The sequence below is a fragment of the Sorex fumeus genome, unplaced genomic scaffold (genome assembly GCF_029834395.1).
Source record: "Sorex fumeus unplaced genomic scaffold, SorFum_2.1 ptg000043l, whole genome shotgun sequence".
NCBI lineage: Eukaryota > Metazoa > Chordata > Mammalia > Eulipotyphla > Soricidae > Sorex > Sorex fumeus.
Window position 1 is genome coordinate 31,310,785 of NW_026606100.1, and position 17,538 is coordinate 31,328,322.

The following is a 17,538-nucleotide window of genomic DNA, read 5'->3' on the forward strand; positions in this document are numbered from 1 at the left end:
AACTGCAAAGCCAAACCATGCACTCCACAACACAGCCACATACAGCCACGAAGCCAGCCATCATGTCTTCCCCACTGTGTCAAGCCCCGAACCCCAGACCTTCGGGACCCAGCACCGGCGTATCCACACTCCCACCAGCACAGCAGGGCAGGCATGTCCTCCCCGCGGCTCACAGGCCTGCTGGTGCTCGCTCAAGCAAAAAGGTCAAAGGTAGGGCCAGAGCTAGAGGTCAGAGGCAAAGTACGTGCCTTGCATATATGATGCCACAGATCAGGCACGCAAAGGGCATGTGCGCGTGTGCTGGTGTGTGCGTGTAATGGGTATCTGCGTGCTCTGGCCCAGGGAGCTGTGGGAATCCGAGCGGGAGGGGCCTCTTGCCTGCTTTCTTCTTGCAGCTGGGGTTGGTGAGGGAGGGAGGCAGCCTGACCAGATGCAGAGACAGTGAGAAAATGGTTGAGGCCCCAGCCTGGAATGGAGTGAAACTAAGCACCACACACCTGGGGGCGGAGGGGGTGGTCAGGGGCTACTCCCTGCATGGTCGGGCTGATGGCAGGGCCAACAGCCCCACCCTGTTCACAGGTTCAGGCCGCCCCTTCTAAATGGTGCTTATATCCTGTCCCTCCTCCCTCACAGATGGCAAAGAACTTAATGTTTCGGTGTTTGGGGCCACACCTGGCAGTGTTTAGGGCTGTGATACTGGGCTCCACTCACAGCACTGCTTTGGAGGCCAGGAAACACCGGGCATCACACTCGGGCCTTCCAAAGGCTAGACAAATCCTTGAGCCTTCTAAGCTATGTCCTAGGCCCGCTGCTGCCCACGCTGGGCTGCGTCCCCCAGGCTGGAGCGAGCCTCCTCCCACACCAGCCCTAACAGCTCAATTTGGCACTCTCAGTCCCAAGGACACGGAGGGTCACCTGTCTGGCACCCTGTGAGTTTGCAGTAAGGGGCTGGGGAAAGTCACTTCCCTGTTTTTATTTAGGATTGTGGTGAGGGGAGAGGGCGCTACTCCTGGTTGTTATGGAAACTGCGCGGGCATGAGGGCATGAGGGCACGGGGATCAAACCAGGGTCAGCTACGTGCCAGGCAAATGCATTAACATTTGTACTACCTCTCTAGCTCTGGGCAGGTCATTTAAATTTTTTTTTGCTTTTTGGGTCACACCTGGCGATGCACAGGGGTTATTCCTGGCTCTGCACTCAGGAGTTACTCCTGGCGCTGCTCAGGTGACCATATGGGATGCTGGGAATCAAACCTGAGTCAGCCGCGTGCAAGGCAAACGCCCTACCCGCTGTGCTATCTCTCCAGCCCCTAGGCAGGTCAATTTTTGAGGGAAACAGGGTCCAGTCTGTTGAGAGACCAAGTGAAATGAAAAGGGGAATTCAACCCAGATACTCCTCCCGACAGGTCTTAGGGACTTTGCAGGAAGCAGGAGGGAGATACTTTTTATTGAGTCATTATTAGGCACGAATGACCAATCAGGACACTCTCAAACCAAAAAGTCTCTTTATTGATTGGTACCATACATGACTCAAATGGCACCCCCCCCCCCCGCCAAAAAAGAAAAAGAAAAAAGGAAAAAAGAAAAAAAAAAGCATTACAATTGGGGTGGGCCATCCATCTTCCCACCCCTCCCCTCAACTCCTGGCACCCCCCCCTTCCAACCATGGCAGCTGGAGTGGTGGCACAGGGGTGGGGGGCAGGGGGAGGAAACCCCAGATTCCAGGAGGAAAGGGGGAGAGAGGTGGCCTGATCACTTCTGAACTGGCCACAGTAAAGGCAGCCAAGCTGCAGAGCAGGACTCCTTGGATCCTGCGGTGGCTGGCCTGGGCCCCCACAAGTCCAGCTGAGAAAGGGGGATCCTGATAGCCCCTCCCTTCCTGGAGAAAGGCAGGGAGGGAATATTGGGACATGAAGAGACTAATTCAGCTGGGGGGGGGCACAGAGACCTCCGGCTCCCCGGTGGGCTGAGAGCTGGGACACCCTAGTGGGCCTCTCGGTGGTGGGGGAGGGCAGGGAGGGCCTAGATGGGCAGCTGGACTAACTGGAGCCGGGCATGGAGGGAGGACGGGTTCCTCCTCTGCCCATGGCTGACTGACTGAGACAACACAGGAAACAGGACTGGGAGCCCCTTCCCAGCGGCTGCCCTCCAGGACAGCTGCTGTAGTGAAGGGTACACACCGCGGGGGGGAAAGGAGCCGAGGGCAGGCCAGAATCATGGAAGGAGGGGGGACAGAGACAACAGCAGGGGGCTGTCACAAGGCCAGGCTGGCAAAGTCCCCACCCCATGGCCAGTCACCCCCAACTCCAGTCACCCCAGAGGAAGAGATGGCCGAGCGTCTCCTTGGCCCGAAGCTCTCAAACACCATATAACATGGGATGACCCTGTCCTGGCCCCGTGCTCCATCCGGCCCTTGGCCCCCCACCATCTGCCAGAAGTAGGGAGGTAGCTGGACTTTTAATAAGGGGGACAGGGGGTACATGAGTGACTTTTTTTTTTAAACTTACATTTTTAATAATATTATTTTTTTTAAAAAGGGGGGCTGGGATAGGTGACAGATGGGAGGAACCCAGGACGTTGCCCCTCTACTACCACCCACCTAGGGAAGGGTTGGGGTAGGGGCACTCGACCAAGCCCCAGACCTTTCAGTCCTACGGGCTGTGGGTATCGACAACCCCGGGCTTATGAGGGGTGGAGTCAGGAGAAGGGGAACCCAGGATCTGGGGTGAGGATGGAGGCAAGTGCCCTGGGGGGGGAGGGGGAGGACATTTCTAGAGGCCCAGGGTCCACAGAGGCATCCACGTGAGAACCCCCTTCCCCCAAAAGGCTCTGCAGAGGCCAGGCCCAGCCCAGGGCCCACGGAGGGAGCAAACGCTGCCCCCTGGCCCCAGCGAGTCCAGTTCCTCCCTGAAGCTGGTGGGTGGAGGCTGCCCACTTCAGGCGGACGCTCAGTCTCGTCATTCCGTCTTCTGCTCCCCGGGGCTGCGAGGGGTGGGGCAGGCAGGCAGAGCGCTGGGCGGCCGCGGTGAGGCCTTCACTGGGAGGCCTGGGACGTGGGGTTCTCCGATTTGCTTTCCTGGCTGGACGGGGGCTTGCTGTTCCAGGGGCTGTTGGCGCCCAGGGCGGGGGAGTTGTTAAAGCTGTCCTCGTCGTCGATGCCGTTGGCCGCGTCAAACTGGGTGTTCTCCAGCCGGGTGATGAGCCTCTCGTCCTCGTCCCCGAACTCCCCGCCCATCAGGGTGGGCTCCCCCACCACCATCACATCCTGAGAGTGGCGGAGGTCCCCAAACATAATCGGGGCAGGGGCTCGCCCGGCCCAGGGCGGCAGATACCCCAGAGCCCCAGTCCCCACCCAAGGAAGCTCAACACCCCCACCCGCTCCTCTAGACCCCAACGGAAAAAAAAAAAAGAATCCCCACTCCTCCGACACCCTACGCCCCGGATTCCTTCCCACTAGAGGACTGCACAGCGTCACAACTGCCAACCCATGTCCACTAGACTCAGGAAGAGAGGTCAATCGAGTCCCCTAGCTGCCTCATCCATCTCCCCCCAGTTCAACACATTCCTAAGCTGCAGTCGGGATGGAAGGAGAGAGGACAGGTGAGAAGCATGGACAGGTGGTGTGTGCGTGTGTGCGTGCATCTGCGTTCTAGACTCTCACACAGTCAAGTCAGGGTCAGTGAGTGTGTCTGACGGTCTGAGAGGTCTGTCATGTGTCCTGTATGTTCATGTTCTCAGGGCTGTCGCTGTCACGTCAGGTCCTGCGTGGCTATGTCTGAGTGTGTGCATTCACCACTACGCACGCGACTGACAAGGGCTCTCATCAGTGGCGGCCAGCATCAGCCCAGGCTAGCAGAGGACGCTGGGACAAACTTTTTCTTTCTTTCTTTCGTTCTTTTTTTGTTTGGGCTCTATGCCTGCTAGTGCATTCAGGCTGGGACAGGGTCAAGGGTCAGGGGTCAGCAGTGGGGCAGCCCAGAAGAGAGAAGAAAGCCGAGATGCTTACAGGTACCTGGCTGGAGAGGGCGAAGGTGCTGGCTGGGCTTTTCTTCTTACTGTTGCTGTTGTTGGTGTTGCCACCCCCCGAGCTCATGGTGCTGCCCCCTGACATCTTCCGTTTCCGCCGTTTGCTGGGTTGCTGGCGTGCAGGCTCCGCTGTGCCAAGGAAGGGAAACTTAGGCGGGGCGGGGTCCCAAGCCCCCCCTTGCTCGCTCCTAAGGAGCCTAAGCCTCAGACCGGGGCATGAGGAGGAAGCTTCCAGAACAGAGATACGGCCGCTCTGCAGCGGCAGGGCAGGGCAGGTGTGGGGCACTCACCGGGGGGCGCAACCATGCGCTGCCACTTCTGGAAAAGGCAGGTCTTGAGGCAGTCACGGGGGCTGAGGCTGTAGGTCTTGTGGCGGGACATGAGCTCCTGCATGGGCTCGAGTATCACACAGAGCTGGGGGTAGACCAGAGGGCAGGGCGGCGTGTCAGGGGAGAGCTGTGGAACTGACACCAGTCGAACGGGCTAGCATTGGGGTATCAGACTCACTCGGAGGTAGTTGAGAGTGGAATTGGACAGCCCACACCGGGTAATGTTTTTGGAAAGTTGATCCAACATCTGAGGGTCCTGGGCCTACAGGAGGGGAAAGATAAAAATACCAATGTCTGGGTGCATCTGCTCCCATTGCCTATCATCCGAGAATTGAGACCATCCTTAGGAGAGAAGCTTTGGTTATTAGACCCATTTTCCAGATGGTGAAACTAATCCGATCTTGAAAACATGGTACATGGGGGCGACTAAAACCTCATGGGAAGGGGGGCGTTCCGGTCCGTCCTTCACGCCCTACCGAGGTCACCAGTTGCCCCCCACGAACGGCTCTCCAGCACGGCCACAGCCCCAGAAGCACAAGGGCTTAATGCAGAACCCAGCAGCTTGGAGCAGAAAAGTGAAAGGACTATGCGTTAATCCAGGCAATCATTTCTGCCCAGAGGGGAAAGGGTGTTGCTCCCTTCCGCCCTCCTCCCTCTGGAAAGAAAGATGGCGGCCACATGGGGGCCTTGTGGACAGCAGGTATGAGCCGGGGGTGTGGGTGCGACTAAAACCTCATGGGAAGGGGGGCGTTCTGGTCCGTCCTTCACGCCCTACCGAGGTCACCAGTTGCCCCCCACGAGCGGCTCTCCAGCACAGCCACGGCCCCAGAAGCACAAGGACTTAATGCAGAACCCAGCAGCTTGGAGCAGAAAAGTGAACGGACTATGCATTGATCCAGGCCATCAAGTCTGCCGGAGGGGAAAGGGCGTTGCCCCATTCGCCCTCTCCTCTCTGGAAAGAAAGATGGCGGCCACATGGGAGCCTTGTGGACAGCAGGTATGAGCCGGGAGTGTGGAGGCGACTAAAACCTCATGGGAAGGGGGGCGTTCCGGTCCGTCCTTCACGCCCTACCGAGGTCACCAGTTGCCCCCCACAAGCGGCTCTCCAGCACGGCCACGGCCCCAGAAGCACAAGGGCTTAATGCAGAACCCAGCAGCTTGGAGCAGAAAAGTGAACGGACTATGCATTGATCCAGGTCATCAAGTCTGCCGGAGGGGAAAGGGTGTTGCCCCATTCGCCCTCTCCTCTCTGGAAAGAAAGATGGCGGCCACATGGGAGCCTTGTGGACAGCAGGTATGAGCCGGGAGTGTGGGGGCGACTAAAACCTCATGGGAAGGGGGGCGTTTCGGTCCGCCCTTCACGCCCTACCGAGGCCACCAGTTGCCCCCACGAGCGGCTCTCCAGCACGGCCACAGCCCCAGAAGCACAATGACCTAATGCAGAACCCAGCAGCTTGGAGCAGAAAACTGAAAGGACTATGCGTTAATCCAGGCAGTCATTTCTGCCCAGAGGGGAAAGGGTGTTGCTCCCTTCCGCCCTCCTCCCTCTGGAAAGAAAGATGGCGGCCACATGGGAGCCTTGTGGACAGCAGGTATGAGCCGGGGGTGTGGGGGCGACTAAAACCTCATGGGAAGGGGGGCGTTCTGGTCCGTCCTTCACGCCCTACCGAGGTCACCAGTTGCCCCCCACGAGCGGCTCTCCAGCACGGCCACGGCCCCAGAAGCACAAGGACTTAATGCAGAACCCAGCAGCTTGGAGCAGAAAAGTGAACAGACTCTGCATTGATCCAGGCCATCAAGTCTGCCGGAGGGGAAAGGGTGTTGCCCCATTCGCCCTCTCCTCTCTGGAAAGAAAGATGGCGGCCACATGGGAGCCTTGTGGACAGCAGGTATGAGCCGGGAGTGTGGGGGCGACTAAAACCTCATGGGAAGGGGGGCGTTTCGGTCCGCCCTTCACGCCCTACCGAGGCCACCGGTTGCCCCCCGCGAGCGGCTCTCCAGCACGGCCAGGACTCCAGAACACAGAAACCAATTTCTTAACTATCTGACTTTCAGTAGAAATACTTCCAGGGTCAATAGGTAAAAGAGCAGAAATCCAAAACCAACATTTAATTCTTGAACCCAGCCGTAGAAAGCAAATCACTTCACAATGCTTTTTCGGGGGGGGGGGTAAACTCTAAATAATAGTGGTGAATCTTTTATTGAAACAATGAATCTAATCAAAGCAGATAGAGTGTTAACTAGAATTCATCTGCTTCACAGGGACGGGGAGGGGTGGGGGGTGGGGTTTTATTGGGGTTCTTCATGGTAAAAAATAAGTATTGGTAAAGGGAAATGTGTTTGATATTTGCATGACTGAGACATAAACCTGAAAGCTTTGTAACCTTTCCCACAGTGATTCAATAAATAAATTAAAAAAAAAAAAAAAAAAGAAAACATGGTACAGCAGGGAGGGTGTTGCACACAGTTGACCCTGGTTTGATCCCCAGTACCTCACATGGGTCCTTGAGCCCAGCAAGAGTGATTCCTGAGCACAAAACCAAGAGTTACCCCTGAGCATCGTGGAGTGTGGCCCAAAAACAAAACAACAAACCACTCCTCCCCTCCCCCCCCCCAAAAAAAGGAAACAAATCCCATCTAAGGTCTCAGTCAAAAAATGTTTTACTAGGGCCAGAGCAATAGTGCAGTGGGGAGGACATTCGCCTTGCACATGGCCGGCCCGGTTTCAGTCTCCGGCATCCCATATGGTCCCCCAAGTACTGCCAGGAGTAACCCCTTAGCATCACTGGGTGTGACCCCAAAAAGACGGGAAAAACAAAAAAGTTTTACTGGCTAGAGAGATGGTACGAGGGTAGGGCACGTGCCTGGCATATGACTGAGCAGGTTCAAATCACTGACATCACACATGGTCCTCTAAGCACCACCAGAGATTAGTTCTGGCTTTTTTGTTGTTGCCATTGTTTCTTTTTTGTTTGTTATGGGGCCACAGTCAGTGGTGTTCAGGGCTTACTCCGGGCAGGGCTCACAGGGAGTCACTTCTGAGCCCAGAGCCGGGGACAGTCGCTGAGCACTGCTGGGTACGGCCCCAGCCCCCGGCCTCCGAAGAAGTGTTTCACCTCGTGTCTTGGTCCTAACACTCACATGCATGGCAAGGATGCTTCGGGGGATGAGCTCTCGGTGCTGCCGGATGCTGAAGTGCCACGTCTTTATCCGCATCATGTCGTCGAACATGAACTCCAGGTACAACCGGCCCTCTACACACACCTGGAGACAAGCTCATCGTGACTCTGCTCCCCTCGCCACATCCCCCAAAACATGCCGCTGACAATTCTTCTATTGGCTCACCCCCACCCCTCACCAACTCCCACCACCCACAGAGATCCGGGAGCCTGACGGACACACCATCCCCTCATACACTGCCACACCCCTAGGAAACACAAGTCATACGGACATGTCCTTCCAAGGCCCCTTCCTCTAGGCACCCCCCAGGCATGTGCAACAGACCCTTCTCTTCTTCCCTGGACTCTGAACTATGCCTGTAAGCTCTATGAATATATAGGTGTGCCCTGGTGCCCAGGAAACTACGCTCACGAACTTGCTCAGGGCTAAACCCTGCTGCAGCCTGGTGCCCCTCCCTTTTCTGGCCCTCCCACTTCCTATTTGGCTTCCAAGGACAACAGGCAGGGACGTGTGGGGAGCTGTGTGAAGCCTGGCTCCCGCACCCCCACATCGGGCTGGGCTGCTGACCTGGGTGAACATGGGTTTGCCGTGCTGGGTCACCATGCTGCCCTGGTCACAGTCGAGGGACACAAAATTGCTGTGGAATGCCTCCTTGGGGTGCTTGAGTACGTAGTACAGCTCCGTAGCACCCCCCTCAAAGATGCTTCGGAAGTAGCGTGGAATCAGGGTCCGTCCAATGGCTGCAGAGATGGACAAACTCTTCAGAGAGAAAGCCTTCACGGGACCAGAGCAATAGTGCAGCAGGGAGGATGGATGTTTGCCTTGCACACAGCCAACTTGGGTTCGACCCCCAGTATTCCATCTAGTCCCCCAAGCACCACTGGGTATGGGCCCCTATACCCACCCTCACCCCCCAAAACGAAAGCCTTCAGAAGAAGCCAGGTAGATACCAGGCCCTCCGAGACAGATTCCCAGGGACAAAGACCCAGGCTCCAACTTTAAAAGTCACAGGAGACACAGCCTCCCAGCACAAATGGCAGGAACCCCGGAAGTTACTCACTATATCTCTTTGGTCCATCCTCCAGGCAGAAAGTGATGGTTAACATGGCGTCATCCTCGAAGAACTCCGTTGTGAAAGCATCCCACCAGAGATTGTCACATTCCTAGAGAGCACAGGGAGGGCTGTGAGTGCAGCAGGCTACTCACAGGGGTGCCCAGAGGGCCCCCTGCCTCCCGGCCCCTGGCGCCTGGCCCACCTCTGTCCAGTTCTGAAGCCGCTTGTTAAGCTCGAATATTCTGTAGTCGGTTTGGTTGCCGTACGGTGTATGCCTCCTGAGGGGAGTGAGGAAGGGGGGTCAGGAGGAGCAGCTCCCTGGATGGAGAAAGCAGTTCCGCGCCCCCATCCCCACCCCTGTTCGGGGGCCCCACTCACCCGATCCCAGGCTCCAGGTATGCAGGCGGGTACATGGGAGTCGGGCTGCAGAAGGGAGGAGACTATGAGAATGGGGATGGGGGACCGGGATCACCCACAGGCGTCACCCCTTCTCTTTGCCAGGCAGAATCCCAGCCAGAGAAAGGAGGCGAAATGACCAGAGACTCACCCCACATCCCGATCTAGCATGGTGCCGGGATGGAAGGGGGGGAAGGCGTTGCCGTTCGGGGGCTCCTTCGGCGAGTACAGCTTGAATGACTTTGAGGAACAACCTAGGAAGGAGAAGAAGGGGTCGTCGGAGGCCCTCCTGGGCACTCTGTTGCTGGCCAGCTAGACTGCGGCCAGGCTCTACTGCTCTGGAACCCAGGGAAAGCAGTGACTCTGCTCCACAGCCGCGCCCCTAAAACTAGCAGTACGCGGGCCCTAACTAGTGCCCACCACCCCATTCCAGCTGTGCCCGAGCCGTGACAGAAGAGGAACTGGGATGAGACAGCAACACCAGAGAGTGTGCCTCCAAAGACTAGGATCTGATTTTTACAAACGACCTTTCCCTCCACATGGTTTTGTTCGCCCATCACAACCCCGGCAGGTTGCAGGATCAGCTCCGAAGATCCCTCTGGCCTTGCCAAGACCACTGGCTCAGTACCTGCCTCAGCAGGGCCAGGAGTTGGCCCCAGCCCTCTCGTTCTTATTCCTGTACTATTTCTGCCCCTCAGCTGCCCTCTGGAGACCAGGGCTGGGGGAGCAGAGGGGACTCTCTCTGCCAACTCCCTGCCCCTCCTCCACCTCAGGGTCTCCGGAGGGCAGGGGATAGGAAGATAAGGGGGGGGTAGGTGCCGCCCACCAGATAACCAGTTGGGCCTTTGGCCTCCCCCAGCAACGGCTATTCCCTTATCAGACCAGCCCCCTCCCCACCCCCGCCATGGGTCTCGCTGTCTTCAGAACAGGACTTTGGGTTCCTGAACTCTCCCGAGACCAGCAGCAAGGGACGGAGGCACTAGGGCTCCCCGCGCGACACGCAGGTGGCAAACAGGAGGCGTAGTGCAAGAGCCTAGAACCCAGGGGGCCCAGCCTAAGTGGTACCTAGTCAGGACTGTGCATCTGGGCCGGGGCACCAGGACCCCCGACCCAAAGAAGCCCAGCATATCAGAGGAGTGCGGTGTGAGCCAGGAACCTTCCCAATTCACTTTTCCCCTCTCCAAACAGAAGGGAAACTGAGGCATGGCTCCCATGGCACTGACCTCGGTCCTATTTACCTACCCAGAGGTTCCCTCCCCCCCTCCATTTGGATTCCTCTCAGAAGAGTGGCTGGATTAGCTGTACCTGAGGCCCCCTCCCCAATTCAAACACAAGATCTACTTTGTTCCTTGGGGGGAAGAGAGACAAAGGAAGACCCCGTGCCAAGATGTGTCATTTAATTCACTCCCCAGGGCCCCCTCCTCACAATATGGGCAAAAGGAGGGTCCCAGAGGGGCCTCCACCACCCAGTCCCTAAAGGTGCCACGAGTCGGAGCCTGTGTGTGCCCGCACACGCGTGTGCCTCATCCTGCCCAGCAGGCTTCCACCCCCAGCTCGCCCCAACATGCCTAGCCAGGGCCGGAACCCAGCAGCCCCAGGCAGGAGCGGGGTGCCCACAACAGGCCCTCTCCCCACGCGGGAGCGCTCCCAGACCACGTGTGCGCATGCCCCCCGCCCTGGAGACACAGCCTCACCTGCCAGGCTGAGCCAGGCTGAGCCCGCCCGACCCGCTGCGTCTCCCCACTTCCCAGACAGGCCGACTTAGGCACACAGACGCCGAAGCTCACACGGCCCATCAGAAGCCCGGTCAGAGGAGCAAGCCCAGATGACCCGGATGACCCTCATTCTGCAACAAGGCCGGCTTTCCCCCAAAGCATCCGCGTTCCCCATCTCAGGGAGGCCCCCAGGCCCACTGGAGGAGGGTGGCAGGACCTCGGAGTTCCCTCCACTTCGGAAAAAAAGTTTCAGAGCTTCCATTTCTCTGGAGCACGGCCGAGGAGCTAAAGCCCAAAGCGCTGGGGTCTTTCCCGCATCTCCGGTCACTGGGCACCAACACTGGAGCAGAGACTCCCGCGGCTCGGCACTGGGCTCAGGAGTGAGAAGAGAATGGGAGGGGACACCACCCCGACCATCTGTCCCTGTGGCTGCCTGTCCCCAGCAACAGGGGTAGAGAGCAAGGTGGGGGTGGGAGGGGTGACGGGGCTGTGTCACCCAGCCTGGGAGTCAGGCAGAGGACCCCCCCCCCCAGCTGGAGTCCTCGCAAGGGGGAGAGAGAAGGGTCCAGAACTAGAAAGTTTCTCAGGATGGACTCCATGTCCTGGGGTGGAGGGGGGCACCCCAAGCTGCTTTTCCATGGTGACCAGCCTGACCAGAGGGCAAGCCCCCTCCCTTTGGGGGCTGATCGCAGGTCAACACGCTGGGGCACGCTGGCCTCGGAGTTGGGGACACCTCGGGGAGTCCAGCCTATCGGGCCTGGTCCAGGCTGAGACCCTTCCTCCCAACCCCAACAGAATCGCAGGGTGCCCAGACTTACCTGGGAGAACTGAGGGGGCCAGAAGAGGTGCAGGGAGCTGCTGGAAGCCCCCAGGGACCCTGGCAAGGGTAAGGGTGGCGGGGAGGCCAACTTCAGCAGCTCATGTCCCGAGTGGGACAGGCAGGCCCGGCTGGGAGCTCCACTCGGCCGGCCACACAAAGACTCACACGCAAGGCCTGGGCCCGCCCGGAGGCGGCCACAGCCCCGGGGGAAAGTTCCAATAGCCACTGGGCCAGGGGCCGGGGGCCGGGGGGCCGGCCTGGGGGGCGGGGGGCCGCGGGGAGTCCGGAGCCTTCTTTGTTTGCTAGGTTTCCCTCAACAATGGCTGCTCTGCTCTTTCCTCTCTCCTCCTCCTCCTCCCCGGCTCTCCCCGCCGCCGCCTCTGCCTCCAAGCAGCCCGCCCGCCCTCCCCAGGCCCCTGGGCCCCAGTGCCAGACACTAGCAGCGGCAGGGCCCGGCCCTCACACTCACTCGCACCCGCGCGCACGCACGCGCACACACACGCTCACACACGCACACACACACTCACACACACACAGACGCACAGCGCCCGCCGGCTCCCTGCCTTCCCTGCCTTCCCTGCCTTTCTCTCTCCCTTCCTCCCAGCTCTCTCCCAGCCGCACGCAGAATGAGGCCCCAGGGCGGGCGGAGGGTGGAGCTGCCCCCACCGGCCCCGCCCCCTCCCTGCAAGGCAAGAGGAAGAGGGAGCGAGAGAGGGAGGGAGTGAGTGAGGCAGGCAGACAGGGAGGGCAGGCGAGAAAAACAAAAGAGAGACAAGAGACCGGCAGAGACCGGGGATGCAGCGGTGGGGACCCGCATGGATGGGGCGTGCAGGCAGCCCGCGAGGCCCGGGGGGACCCGGCCTGGGATGGCCGCCCCCGCCCCCAGCTCTCGACAGACATAGGTGCTCGAGGCTGGTGCTCGGGTGAGCTGAAGAGGCCAAGCTGGAGCAGGGATGGAAGCTGGGTGCACGCCTCAGACTTCCAGGATCTTCACTCCCCTTCCCAAAGCCACCAACCCCCCCATCCCTCCGTTCTCTCCTGCCATCTCCTCTGGGGTGGAGGGCCAGTCTGGGCCGCCACCCTGGGCTCAGTCCCAGGGGAAATCCCCGAGCAGCTGGAGGCAGGCTGCAGGGGGTTATTTATGACCAGACACACTCCGACCTCAGCCTGTAAACACGGATGGGAGGGGGACGCTCCGGCTCCCCACCCCAGCGGAATTCCCAGCCCAGACTCAGAGAGGCCTGAGCAGAAAGCCCCTCGCCCACCAAGGCTGGAGTAGCACGTGGATGGGGGGACTTCGGGCACCCCAGGCCAGCCCACGGTCCCCCAAGGAGGCCCTGCTGTAGGATACACACCCCAGGAAGAGAAGTGTGAAGGTGTCTGATTTCCCCAAACCTACCTGGACAGAGAGGAAAGTGCCTGGCAGAGGGGGCTGGGACCTCCCACCTGGCTGCATTTTAAGTCCCTGCTCCCTGTGCCCTACCCTACAACCATCTTCACACACAACCCCATAAGAGGGCTTCTGAAGACACACCCAATGGTGGTGGGGGAGGCATCCTCCACTCACATCGCAGATATCAGCACCTGTACACACTTGAACCTGTATAAACCCCAATCCCCAGGTAACCCCCCAACCCAGAACACATACACGGGCATGGTCTGCACTAGACCCTCACTTCCACTCACAGGGACCTGAGCCATCCATCCATGCTCCCCACAAAACATACCCCCTGGTCCCTTGAGCCTGTGACAAATATACAAAAACACACACACTGCTCATTCATTATCCAGACATTCCCCCCTAAACCACCTTCCAGGAAACCTGTATGCCAGTCTCCAATTCTCCATCAGTCTGGTCACATGATACACCCCAGCTTTCACAAATGCATCCACACTGATGACACTCAACCAGCAATGTGCTGCCTACACCAGCCCTTGAAACAACATGAACCCCAAATTTATAGCCAACTCTGACTAACCATACATACTCTCTCTCTCTCTCTCTCTCTCTCTCTCTCTCTCTCTCTCTCTCTCTATCCAGCCCATTGTTTTGGGTCTTTAAACTTTGTATTCATAGCCAAGAGAGGAAGAGACCCCCTAGTCCTTACAGGGTCAAATATCCTAACTTAAATCACTGAGGCAGGAGAGCCCAAGGCTGGAATCCCACTGGGGCAAGCATCACCCTGGACCCACCTCCCACTCCCCTCCAGCCAGGTCTAGTCTCTATCCCCTTCCAGCAATGGCCAACAGAGACTCAGGAGGGGACTGGTGTGCGTGCGCTCTGGCTTTTACACTCAGCTCAGAACCCCTTACCCAGTTCGGCTCCTCAAATTTGGGAAGGGAGGGTCCCTAACTACTAAGCGGTATTAAAACTCTGGTTGAAAGATTAAAAATCTTTCAACGCAGGCTGACTCCAAGTTCCCCTTCTCTAGACAGACCGCTCCTCCACTTAATCCCCGCACTGCACAGGGGCAGAAGAGGTCCTGCTAAAGAGCAGGTCTGAATTAGAAGGCCCTAAAATTAGGGAGCGGGGAGAGGAGTGAGCATGGAGCATTAAAGAATGACAAAGGTGATGGGGGAGAGGAGGGCCAGTCTAGAAGCGGGGAGCAGCCAGCGCCCGCCCATCCACAGGATAAGGTACCAGCACTGCCCCCTGCCTGGGCCCCTGGGGCTCCCTGACCCAGGCCTCCAGTGTGCCTGCCCCCCTTCCTTTGTCTGTGCCCGGCCTCCCGTTGGCCTGGCGCTCTGCCATCCTCCTCTCCTGGCTCCCAGCCGCCACCACTTCTGCCTCCTCCCCTCCCCCTACTCCTCCTGGCCTTAACCCTTCTGAGCCACAGGCTGCCCCAGACAGGCTCTGGGCCCCTCTGCGACCTGCCGGGGTGATGCTCTTAGCAGATACTCTTCTCTCAGCTCCTGACCGAGGCCCCAGAAGCCACCCCCCACCGCAAGGGCACGCGGGGAGCCAAGGGTGTGTGCCTGCGTGTGTCTTGTGGGGCTTCCTTCCGCATGTGCATGTGTGTGGGTCTGCGTGTGCTCTGGCTTCCCTCAGTCACATGTGTGGGGCATGTGCTGTCTCTGCCGGGTTGGGGGAGGAGGAGGAGCCCGGAGACAGCAGAGCACAAAGGAGAGACTCAGACAGGCAGCAGGCGGGCGGCCTGCCAGGCGCCTCAGGCCCCCACCCCAGGGCTGCTCAAGGTTGGGGGTGTGTGTGTGTGTGTGCAGGGTCTCTGGGCCTGGAGTGGACATGCAGCCAGGATGCCCTTGGGTTCGACTGTGCTCCCAGGCCCTCCAGCAAACCTTTCCTCCTGCGAGGCCTGCCGTTCCCCACCCAGGACACTTCCGAGCCCTCCCCACGTGGTTCTCCTTGAAGTCTAACCTCCATCCATTCTCTGTGGCATCAAGCCACAATTTCCTGACATTCAGAAAAAAACACTCTTAGCCTTCTCTTGCCTTCTCACCCCTCACGCAGACAGCAGACTCACAAAAGGAACACACCTTTGGTTTTCTGAAGTTATCCACCCCACCCCACCCCTATCATACCTGAGCCTGGGGCCTCTTCCTATCCCTAGAGAGACTGTGAAGGAAATGCTTTCCCTCCTCTCACAGGACTCAGGCTCCTCTTCTGACCGCCCCTTCTTATTCACCTTCGACACCTCAACAACCAAAAACCAAATCTTAACTCACAGGCCTGGGGCTTGTTCGGAGCCTCAGTTATCCTGTTGCTTTTGGTGGTGGAGGACCAGGGCAGTAGGGCCGGCTTAGAGCAAGGGGCAACCGGAACAGAATACCCAACATGGGGCAATCATGAGGGAACACACACCACACACACCACACACACCACACACACACACACACACACACACACACACACACACAGAACTGGTAGGAGGAGGGATGGGATCAGGCAGTATTCCAGTTTGGCAAGCTCTTCCCCTCCTCCTCACCCCAACCCTTTGCAACAGCAACCAGAGGTTCCCACACCCAGATATTATGGGATCCTTGGGATCTGCGGACTCTTCTCGGGGGGCCCCATGTCCCTGAAATATGGGCTTTAGCAGGCACCTGAAGTGTATGCCCAGCAGTCTACTAGCTTTGACCTGGTCACATGACTTTCAAGGAGGCCTCCCTTGGGAATTTTGGGTGGGACTGGGGGAGGGGACAGGCCCAGTGCTAAGTGTGGGGCTCCTAAAGACTGGGCCGCCCGGAGGGGCAAAGAGTCCAAACCAGGACAGGCGCAGGAACTCCCAAGATACTGCACTGCAGCCTGGTGGGGAGAGAGTTCCTGGGCACTGGGAGAGAGTTCGAGGCCCTCAGAAGCCATTTCTCCAGTGCTCTGCTCTCTATGCCCTCCTAGACAGAGCCTCCCTCCCCGCCAGAAGAGAAGTGTCGCTGGCGGTACTGTCCAGTGCTGCTATGTTTGGGGGCGGTGGGTATTTGAGCCCTCCAGTCCTCTCCCAAGTTCTCGCCTTGGGTCAAGCTTGACTCACCAACCACTTCATTTCCCAGCCTGCTTGGGGCTGCCACATTCCCCCTCCCACGGAGGAGGAGACGCCAGACCCAAGGGCCCAATTATCTGCACCCCCCAAGGGTACCTCCTGTCCCTCAGGAGGGCGAACCTTCCCTGGCAACAGGCAGGAAAATTTGGAGGGGGGCAAGAAGGGCCCCAACAGTCCCTCCTCCCCTAAACACGGTCCTAGGAACTGCCTGGAGGGGGGTGTCACTGGAGAGGTAAGAGGGAGTCCGCGGCAGAGAAGAGGGGGTGGGGGGGCAACCGAACGAGCCAATCACAACTCTATGATGACCTGAGGGGGGGGGTCAAAAGTCCAGAGTCACTTCTGATTGGTTAACACCCTGGAATTCTGGGAATTTCAGCCCCCCCTATCCAATTAGCCTCCCCCCAGCACTCCCCCCCACGTACACAGACATAAACTACCCCTCCCCGCCACCCCTCCCAGGTCTCCGGGTTGTTGCGCATTTACCCCATGGGGTGAACCCTCCCCCCACGCCCGGGGCCTCTAACACCCCGGATCGCCCCCCCGACCTCCACCCCGGTCCTAGACGCCCCCACCCCAGCCCCCCTGCAAGTTCTCGCCCCAGCCCGGGGTGCGGGATCTGCAGGGAGGGGCCGCGCGCCCCACTCACCAGGACAGGCACAGCCCACTGACATCTTCACATCGCCCGCCGCCGGGGGCCCAGCCGAGTCACGGTGCCCGCCCCGCGCGGGGACAGGCCGGGCATGAGCCGCCGCCGCCGCCCGCGGCCCCCACTGCCCTCGGCGCCGGCCCGGCCCGGCCCGGCCTCGGCCCGGTGCGCACGGCCCCCGGCTGCAGCGAGCGGCCTGTCAGGCGCCGAGCAGACAGGAAGGAAGCGGGGCAGGAAGGCGAGCGGCCTGCGCGTGTGCGCGCGCGGGGGTGCGTCCCCCGAGTGTGTGTCCGCGTGTGCGCGTGTGCGTGTCCGTGCGCTCCCGCCGCCGCCGCGCGCCCCCGCCCGCGCCCCCGCTCGCCGGGCCCCGCCGGGCTGGGCCGGCCTTTATTAATATGCTAATTGCCGGCGAGTGGGAGGGGAGAGCCGTGTCAAAGTGACCTGGGCGAGCGCGCCGCGGCCCGAGACGTGCGTGCGGCGGCCGCCGGGGCGCGGCGTGCCTGTGACGCAGCTCTCAAAAAAAGGGGAAGGAGCCCGAGACCCCGGGGAGGGCGGGCGCGGGGAGGGCTCGGTGGCCGTCCTCCGGGTGCCGCGGAGCGGGAAGCGGCGAGCAGCCGGAGCGGGAGCCCCGATGGGGGAGGCGGAGCCAGTGCGGGCGGCGAGGTGTAGCTCTCCACCCCCGGCCGCGCTCCCGGAGAGAAAGGATCGGCCGGCTCCCCCCGCCCCCCTCCCCTCCCCTCTCTGCCGAGACCCCCAGGCTTATTCCGGAGGCCCCGTGTTAGGCGCCCGCATCCCGACTTGGGTGGGTGGGAGAAACCGCGCCGGCCTCGTCTGGCTCGCCACCTCGCTGCTCACCCCCACCCGACATCACCCACTC

At 59.8% G+C, this 17,538-nt stretch overlaps 1 protein-coding gene across 3 annotated transcripts; it reads right to left on the bottom strand.

Annotated features, from left to right (window-relative positions):
- Positions 1 to 1,487: 1,487 nt before the first annotated feature.
- On the bottom strand, positions 1,488 to 17,255 carry LDB1 (LIM domain binding 1). Of its 3 annotated transcripts, none has more exons than XM_056120517.1 (11): positions 16,662 to 17,255; positions 9,136 to 9,238; positions 8,967 to 9,011; positions 8,791 to 8,866; positions 8,595 to 8,697; positions 8,102 to 8,274; positions 7,496 to 7,618; positions 4,533 to 4,616; positions 4,316 to 4,439; positions 4,012 to 4,154; positions 1,488 to 3,264 (listed from the first exon to the last, which is right to left on the bottom strand). In XM_056120517.1, the coding sequence occupies exons 1-11, from the start codon at positions 16,684 to 16,686 to the stop codon at positions 3,034 to 3,036; spliced, it is 1,230 nt and encodes a 409-aa protein (XP_055976492.1). In that variant the 5' UTR covers positions 16,687 to 17,255; the 3' UTR covers positions 1,488 to 3,033. The 3 variants fall into 3 exon arrangements, with proteins under 3 accessions (XP_055976492.1, XP_055976491.1, XP_055976493.1); XM_056120516.1 differs by having other exon boundaries at positions 4,006 to 4,154; positions 16,662 to 17,250; XM_056120518.1 differs by lacking the exon at positions 16,662 to 17,255 and adding an exon at positions 11,518 to 11,996 and having other exon boundaries at positions 4,006 to 4,154.
- Positions 17,256 to 17,538: the final 283 nt, after the last annotated feature.